A 9,007-nucleotide genomic window follows, 5' to 3' on the forward strand; every position below is an offset into this window, starting at 1 on the left:
CTCCTTCATGCCCATCTGCTCAGAGACTTCTTCCTCGTGCTGCCAGCAGTCTAGCTGCAAGTCCTCCTGCTGCACCTCCTCCCCCTGCCAGCAGGCCTGCTGTGTGCCCGTGTGCTGTAAAGCCGTCTGCTGCAAGCCTGTCTCCTTCATGCCCATCTGCTCAGAGACTTCTTCCTCGTGCTGCCAGCAGTCTAGCTGCAAGTCCTCCTGCTGCACCTCCTTCCCCTGCCAGCAGGCCTGCTCCGTGCCCATCTGCTGCAAGCCCGTGTGCCATGTGCCCATCTGCTCTGGGGTCGCCCCCTGCCCAGCCCCCTCGTGCTGCCAGCCCAGCCCCCGCCCTTCCTCCTGCTGCAGACCCGCCTCCTGCGTGTCTCTCTGCAGCCCCATGTGCAGGACCACCTGCTGCTTGCCCGTCCCCTCACGCTATGCCCTCGCCTCATCCTGCCGGCCCAGCTGCTGCCGCCCAGCCTCCTTTGTGTCCCTGCTCTGCCGCCCCATGTGCTCCTACCCGGCCTGCTGTGGCCTCTACTCAGACCAAAAGTCCTGCTGCTGACTGAGCATCCCCCAGGGCCATCTGAGCTGAGGTCCCACCCGCACCTCTGCCACTGGTGGCCTCACCACAGTCTTCAGGATTTTACCCATGCACAAGCCCTGCCTGTCTCAGTGTGAGAGTTCGCTGACCTCATACCCACAACCCCAGCTCACCAGTGCTGCCTCCAGGTCAGGCCCAGATGAACACGAGATGGCCCCTGCATCATGGAGAGAGATACCCAGGTTGCTGCTCACAGCCCCCGTTCCTTCCCCTAAGCCTGACATGACCCTGGCCATGGCTTTGCCCATCCTCTAAGCTGTTTGTCCCCCTACATGTCTTGTGCTACAGTTAGTAAACTCACCTCCTTGCCTCTGAGTACTGCTCTCTCCCAGCCCAGTGTTATATTTCATTCTTTTCCTGGCCCGCTGTGCTAATACGAGTACATCCCTGGCTTCAGCAACCTTGGAGCAAGCCATGTCCTGGAGCATTTCCAAGGGTGCTGAGTTCCAAGGTCCACCCTGTTGCCCCAGCCCAGGGCTCCTGCATCTGCACCTCCAGGCAGCTCTCAGTGGCTATGCTTTGGGTCGAGGATTCGAGTGGTGATTTCTCTGGTGGCACATCGAGAGGGCCTTGGCTCCCCAGACCTCACTCTTCCTTGTCAGTTTGAGGACACCCAGTCGGTGGGGCGAGGGCCATGCCTCTGCTGCCATCCAGCCTCCTGGGTGGGTCCCTCCAGCTCCCCTTCAGCCCTGTCTGTGCCTGTGAAGGCCACCCTGTGGGGCTTCCCATGGGCCAGTCTGGCCAGGTCCCCACGTTTCCTGGATCCCTATCTCCCATGCCCAGCCCTCATTCCCGGCAGAGCTGCTGCCAGACCTGCTGTCCCCTGCTCCCATACCCACTCCTAGCTCTTGACTCCACCTTGCCATGGTGGGTTGCAGCAGGTGGGAGTGAGCTGGGTTCACCGGGTTGCAAACCCGGAAGGCCTGAAATCCTGCACAGACGTTCCCAAGACCCTTGGAGCAAGTCTAAGACACCACCCGGCCCTCAAATGGTCACCCCTGGAGAACCTTGTCTGGACGCCCTGACTGGGCCAGCCTTTCCAGTGCCCCTTCCCCCTACAAGGGCAATCCCCAGAGAACCTGTCAGTGGAGACAAGGGCCCTGCTTTCTCCTCCTGCATTCTGGGGCTGAGGAGGCAGGTGGGGGTCCTGGCCCTGCTTCCCTGGGGTACCTGCGCCCTCCCACAGCACTTCCTACTACGGAAGACGGGGTGAGAGAAGTCAGTTCTCCTGCTGTGAGGGGCCAGAAAGTTCCTGGGACACCACCCACTCAGGCCTGTCATTGTGTTGCTGGCCCCTGTGGCTGGTTGGGGAAACCCAATAGCCCCTTCTCAGAAACCTGTTTTCAAATGCATAAAACAGGGTGCATCAGATTTCCGAGGGACACAATCATGTGGAAATAGTTACTGAAGTAGATTTAAAAGCAAACGATGTAGTGAGATGCGGACTTTCTCACTGAGGCATTAACGAGCAAGAGGGGCGGGGTCTCCCCCATAGGCGGACAACACGTGGGCACGAATCTGTGAGGGGAGAAGCCAGCGCCCCGCTGGTGACAGCTGCAGGTATCATGACCACAGAGATGCACTGGTTCCATCCAAGTTCACGGCCCGTGGACAGAGCCCGCTGCACTGGGGACAGACATGACCCACTCCAACACCCTCTGTCCCTTTGTCCCTCCGTCCATCCGCCCACTGGGCGGCCTCTCCTGCAGGTAGCGGGCTGTGAGCTGTGGTGGAGACCCCAGATGCACATGTGGACAGCAGGAAGAGCATGGCAGATGTCACAGCCAGCTGGCACAGCCGGGTGGCATGCTGGGGCTTCTCCATGTGCGCACATGCACACACATCCACACGACATGTACACACGCACAGACTGCTGTCCTCCCGTGTGCAGAATGACCCTCCTCGGGGTCCCCGCGATCGGCAGAGCCCACAGACATTGGCCCGTTTCACAGGCGACAGCGAGGCCCACGCGGTGAAGGGTGGGCAGCTCCCACCCCAGAGGTCACCAGTGGCAACGCCGGCCAGTGGGGGGCGGGGAGATCCCCCGCGTTTTTAGTATTTCTTCTCCTTTTTCTCTTCCACCTCCAGGTGGCGCATTCAACCCCCTGACATTGCCAGGTGCCCATTAGGTAGGACTCGCCCAAGCCCCCTACAAAGTTCCCTCCCCAAGACAAAGCTGCCCCAAGCCCCTACCTGGGGGAAGGATGAAAAGTGAGACGTTAACAGATGGGTCCCCCTAGCCCCTCTGAGGACAAAGACAGACTGGAAGGCACCAGCTTTCACGTGGGACCCTCTCCCCCCACTTGGCTTTTTGAGCAGAGGGGACACAAGGGGCATCAGCGTAGATGTGTCTGCAGGGCGGGCAGGGTCTCTGGGAGACTGGTGAGCCTCCCAGTCCCCAACCCCAGGGATCAGGACAAAGATGCTCCTTCAGTGGAGATGCAGAAGTGGCACAGGAGGGGTGACCGTGAGGACCATGTACCCCACTCCCCCACCACCGTCACTCCCCAAGACTTGGCAGGAAGGGGAGAGAAGTGGGCACCTTCCAGCCCCTCACCCACTGCAACGCAGGGGCCAAAGTCCCAGACCCAGAGCTCTGTACTGGGCTGGGGAAGGGGGAAGGGGTGAGGGTAGCGTCCAACAGGAAGCCTAGCCCAGCCCCAGCAATGGCGGCCTGTGCATGGCTGGCCAGGTGTTGTCCTGGAGAAAGGTTTCCTGGAAATCTACCGTTGACTCTAAAAGATCAAAACCGTAGTTCTAGCAGATAGTGTATGAGGCTCCATCCTAAAAATAGATATTCCCAGTTTCCTAATTTTTGTGTGGATGAAAAAATGCCCTGGCCTTATAGTTAAAAAATTTTAAAAACGAAATGGGTGTGTAGCAAGTGCCAGCTTGCAGGGTCATTGGTGGCAGAGAGCCTCCCAGCTGGTGCAGGCGGGGTCTCTCCTGTGCTTGGGAATGAAGAGAGTGAGTGAGCTCGAGAGACAAAGGTGAGGGGCCAGGGGGTCTCCTCCAGACACAGGTCACGGAGGCACTGGTCCACTGCAGTGAGGGGGTCATTCATTTAAGAGCATGAGTGGGTTAAATAAATAAAAATGATAGATATTTAAAAGCCCCAAGTGCTGGAAGTGCTGGGGTAGATTCAACAGTCTGTCCCCATCATCAAGGACTCCCCAGCCCTCCAAAATCAGCAAGCAGGTGAGGCTGGGCCTTTCAGCCTCGGTCCCCCCACCCCATCCCTCCAGGACTGCCCAGCTCTCCTTCCTGGCGCACACAGAGAGCAGGCCCACGTGTGCGGTTGGAGGGGTGGCCTAGGGTGTGGTGCTCCAAAAAGGCTGGTCTCAGATCCTGCCTTGCCAGTCCCCCAGCACAAAGGGGAATGTAGGACCCTGCTCAGGGCTGGGGAGCTGGGGACAGATGACAGCTGACTGCTGAGGAGTTAAACAGGCTTCTAAACTACACATGTTCAAAGGGCTTTAATCACGTGCAGTGAGCATTGCCAAGAGAGGGCATCTTAGGCACAGTGTTTTCCAGGAACCTGCCTTGGCCAGGGACTAGGAGTCACCAGGACTCATATTCCCTCCCTCCTGCACCAGCCTTCCTGCAAAGAAGCCCAAAGGACAAAGGTGGATGGAAGAATTCCTGGAATCAGCCAGCAGACATGTGGGGGGAGGGGGGTGGAAGTCCCCACCCCCTAATTGCAAGAGCTGCCTCCTGGGTTGCCCCCACGTGCCCAGCAATCTTTTAAATGCAAATCCTTTCTGACTTTTCTTCAGTACTTCCTCTAGCTCCTCAGGTGCAGGGCATCCCACCCGCCCCCACTCCTGCACACAACCTACCCCGGGGTCCCTCCACCTGCAGAAAGCCTTTGCCCCCGCAGTCCCCCCACCCTGAATATTGGCTCCTGGACCCCTCCTGGCGGACGGGGGGGGCACACTACAGCCTGTGGGGAATCTCATCACGCTCCCCAGGGACTTTCCATCAGTCTCTCCCCTGACCACAGTGGGTTGTCAGTGCACCTGCAGCCCCCACACACTTCCTGATTGAGAGCCCATGCCTAGAATGTGGCCTGAAACCATGAACTTCTTACAGGAATTGGAAGATCTTAGCAAGTGCACTTCAGCCTTTCAGTCCCCAGGCAGCTGGGCCAGCTGGGTAGGCGGCTGAGGGGTGGCGGACCAGGGCACACCCAGCCTGGATCAGGAGCCCTGGGTTGGCCTCTGGATCAGACTGTGGCCAGCGATTATGAGCTCCCAGCTGACTGTGGCTTAAGGTGAGGCAACAGCTCATGAAAGGCTTCCTGCCCCAGAATCCTGCCTGCCACACTCATCCCGGGGGAAGCCCACCCCACACACCTCACACAGGCCCTGAGCCCCCGCTGCTCTGCTCCAGAGCCCCTGCTTCCACTCTCCAGCCCCATGGCTGCTTGCCCAGGTCTGCCTCCCCCTGCCCCGGCCATCCTTGTCTATGCTGACCGCCCGCTGGGCCACCATTCTCTGAGATTAGGCTTGACCCGTCTACAGACGCACCTGAGCAGAAGGGCGAGCATCCAGGCTCCACTCCTCAGCAGAGGGTCCGGCAGAGTCCAGCACCAGACACTGGCCAAACATTTAACCTGTTTCCCCATCCACAAACTAGCCACACCACCTACCTGCAAGAGGGATCAGAAGTCCTGATCTCACCAACTCATCAATATGCTGATCAATTGGTTTGCTGCTCATCAATATGCCTGCACCTAAGTAATCCTGACCAGAGACCTGTCAGCTCCCTTCCCAGCCCCATGCCCACCTCAACCATCAGAAAACACTCCTGCTGCTTTCTGGTTCTTATGACAGCCAGGTGGAAGAGGCCAACTCCATGTCTGACAAGATCCTCCCTTGGCCCCCAGGCTCCTGCATCCCACACCAAGCCATGTCAACGTGGAACTTGAGGCCCACAAATGGGGACATCCTGGAGCCATTGTTACCTCCACTCTCTCAACTCCTGTGCCACTCTGGCCCCCGCCATCCCCTAGACTCATAGTCGAGGCTTCCTGAGATGCAGGTGTGAAGGCAGTGTTTCTCCTCTCCACAGTCCTGCTAGGCTGGGAACACCTGGCATTCCCCAGAGCCTGACAGTCATGTTATTTGCAAACTAAATACTAGGAAGCTGACTGACAACAGCAAAGAGAGAAGGGAGTGAGTGCTAGAGATCAAAGCAGCCGCTTCTCCCCAGCACCCACAAGAGAGGGGGTGCACACCAGCGTGGACGCAGATCCCAAAGCTCCACACTGCCTGTGACCTGTGTGTCAGCCACCAGCTGACACTCCATACCACGTTGTCTGTACTCACAGACCTGGGGCCAGGACTTGGAAGCCTGAGACCACACAGCCAGGCCCTGGCACCTTGCACACGTGGTGGCACAGTCCCCAGGAGCAGAGGCTGGCAGGACAGCAGAATCCAACCATGCACACACATAACCCTACCATGTGAACATGTGTGCTTTTCAACACTGAATGGAACCAAAGCGATTTTTAAAAAATGATTTGAAACCCTTGCTGGCCATTATGCAAGTCTCTTGGGAGTGTTCCAAGTTTAGCTCAATATTATTTACTTGACTTTTATCTTTCTGCCCTAGTTCGTGGTATTTATAACTGGGTCATCTTTTAACTATTCGCAACATACCTGCAGGGGAGAGGAGGCGGGCTTTATAAATAACCTTTATTATTATTGTGCAGGTTGATTCTGTTCCCAGCACTAAAGGGAACATGAAAATACACGTTGGTGACTCATCCCCACAGGGAGGACCAATGTGTGCTGAGACTACAGCTCTGTCCCTATACAGAGGCCTTCTGAAGCTTGGCCTGGACACCTACGTGGCAAGGGAGAACCACCCATTTCAAGGTGGTCACCTGGGCAGGTGCAGGGGCCTTGGGAGCCCAGGTGGTAGGGGGCTTCCAGTCCTTCCCATGACACCCATGGGCAGCGGCTGCCCTAGTACCCCCAGGGACCGCTTGCCTCCCACCTGCATGACCTGGAGGCTGGTGTGAAGTCTCAGCCCCAACTGTTCCTAGGTGGCTGGGGACATTTGTAGACCTCATCACCACTGCCCATGCGGGCCAGCATTCCAAACTTGGATCGTCATGGGTCATCTCCTAGTGGTGTCATTGGAACCAAGTGCCCCCAGACCGAGGAGCTATAGCCTGGTGCATGGAGGAAGCTTAGACTATTCCAGGCATCCAGGATGAGTAATTTGCAAATAAAACCAGAGCCACACATCAACCATCTCCTCACCTGCCTCTGACAATCACATTGCCCAGATCTCTCGGCAAAGTCCCCAGTGCTGGCATCACTCACTGACTGTCCTGTAACCGGGTTTCTAGTCTCCAAGTCTAGTTTTCCTGTTACTTTTTAAAAAAATTTTGGCTTGGTAAATAAAATCTCTTGGTAGAAACCCTAGAAAGGTACTAAGATGTCATGGTCACTAGGAAGCCTAAATGTCCTTTCTCAAAAGGCAGGAGCAGAATCACCTCTAGGCTTCACCGTGGCCACCTGGGTGAGGGACTGGAGGTGCTCTCCACTCAGGTGGAAGCTAAACCCTGAAAGGACCGCACTCTTCACCGTGGGTGTGTTTGGGGCTGTGCCTGTGCGTCATGTTTCTCGTTCACTAGGGACAGAACCAGGCCCAGTGGGGGTGGCCCTTCGCTTTGCTAAGTGCAGCTTGGGGGTGCTGGGGCGGCCACAGCTTCATTCCTAAAGCAGGTGTAAGGCCCTCCCCAGGAGGCCAAGCAGGTAACTACTTGTGAAAGGCCTCAGATCACTGCTGGTTAACTCTTTGAAACAGCCCGGCTAGCATTTTGAAGAACCGCGTTTCTATTGTGACTGCCTGCCCTGCTCTCTTTAATCTTACCTGTGCTCCTCCCACCTCTACCTGCCTCTGAGGGTGCCAGCTGCACCCTTTAACTCCTTGGAAGTCCGGTGACCTTGAATCTTGTTAGAAAGTGACATTTACCCCCCTCCCAGCTCCCCAGTGAGGTACACCGGCCCACGCCCCCATGTCCCTGCCTTACCTGTGCAGGGCTCCCAACGCCGGGCCCCGCCACCAGGGGTAGCCAGGGGCAGGAAGGCGACACAGAACGTCAGCAGGGCATACATGAGGGACTCGAGTCCCGAGCTCCATCCAGGGGCTCCGCTCAGCCTGCAGGGAGTACAGAAGTAGCCCTGGTGGCAGCAGCAAACCTTCTAGCTGCTCCCCTGAGGGAGGCAGGTGGCCCTGGCAGATTGGGGCTGTAGCCCGCCAGTTTATCTCTTCATTTTCCTGATGGGCTTGGGTCGTGCTGTGCAGGTGACAGCTGATAACAATCTCTGCACGGGCTGGGATTAGTCGTTGGCAAAGCGCATTTTCCCAAAGGAAAGACAAAAATAGACTGTTCAGCAGAGAGCTGAGAACAAACCAGAAAAACTTAGAAAACCTGTTTTCCTCAGGTGCAGACTCCAGACTTGCTGCCTGTTAGAACTGCGGGACAGGCGACCACGGCAGGGCCAGCGAGCTGGCAGGCAGTCGTTCTGCTGGGTCCCCTGGCAGCAGCGGCAGCGTCCCCAGGAGGGGCCGGGCTAGCGCAGAGGGCTTTTTATCTGGTGCCCAGCCCTCCCGAGGGTGTGTGGGTTTGTCAACTGTTGGGTTTCAGGAATTTCCCTCTGGAGGGAAGATGGTCCTTAAAGGGAACAGCTAATGGGAAAGAGGGGGTGAGTGTCGCTCAGGGAGGAGACATCACAGCCCGGTTCGTGCTCAGCAATGGTCATTTCATCAAAAGCTGAGGGGTCGCTGGGTCTGACTTCTCATAGCTGCAGCTGATGTGAAATGCTACTCGAAGTGGAACAGCTACTAAATATGAGTATCTTTTTAAAAAAATGCCCTGCCTCCTACCTTCTGCAAACGACATTGTGCTCGAACATAACTCGCAGAAACCTCTGAAATGCAACCCAGTGCAGGCTTCATGTGGCTTGTGTGGAGCCCCGGCCACCCAGTTGGATGGCGGCAGCTTTCCCTGGTTCAGTGGGACCCCCTTTCATAGGCCCCCAAAATGCATGTTCTTCCTGGTTAGAGAAAGAAAGCCCCTGCTCGGAGCCCTCCCCACACAGCCTGCATCTGACACAGCACACGTTTGCCAAGAGCACGGACCCTGTCATTAGGGCTGTTGAGAGAGAGAGAGAGAGAGAGAGAGAGACACGGGGTGGGGGTGGGCAGAAAGGGAGGAGGGAGACTGAGTGGGCCAGAGACAGGGACAGAAGGGGGAGGGGGAGGGAGGCTCCCGACAGCACTGAAGGCTCTAGCTTCCATGAAACGGCCCCCGAGAGTGGAGAGAGTCATTATGTCCCTCTGTCTCCTCCTTTCTCTCTCTCTCCCCATCTCATCCCCCCACCCTTCAACAAATAC

At 57.1% G+C, this 9,007-nt stretch overlaps 1 protein-coding gene across 1 annotated transcript; it reads left to right on the forward strand.

Moving 5' to 3' along the window:
• Positions 1–7: 7 nt before the first annotated feature.
• LOC103599331 (keratin-associated protein 10-10-like) lies at positions 8–553 on the forward strand. Its single transcript, XM_008583442.1, has one exon. The coding sequence runs from the start codon at positions 8–10 to the stop codon at positions 551–553; it is 546 nt and encodes a 181-aa protein (XP_008581664.1).
• Positions 554–9,007: the final 8,454 nt, after the last annotated feature.

This window comes from Galeopterus variegatus, unplaced genomic scaffold (assembly GCF_000696425.1).
Source record: "Galeopterus variegatus unplaced genomic scaffold, G_variegatus-3.0.2 Scaffold2915, whole genome shotgun sequence".
In the NCBI taxonomy this organism is placed as follows: Eukaryota; Metazoa; Chordata; class Mammalia; order Dermoptera; family Cynocephalidae; genus Galeopterus; species Galeopterus variegatus.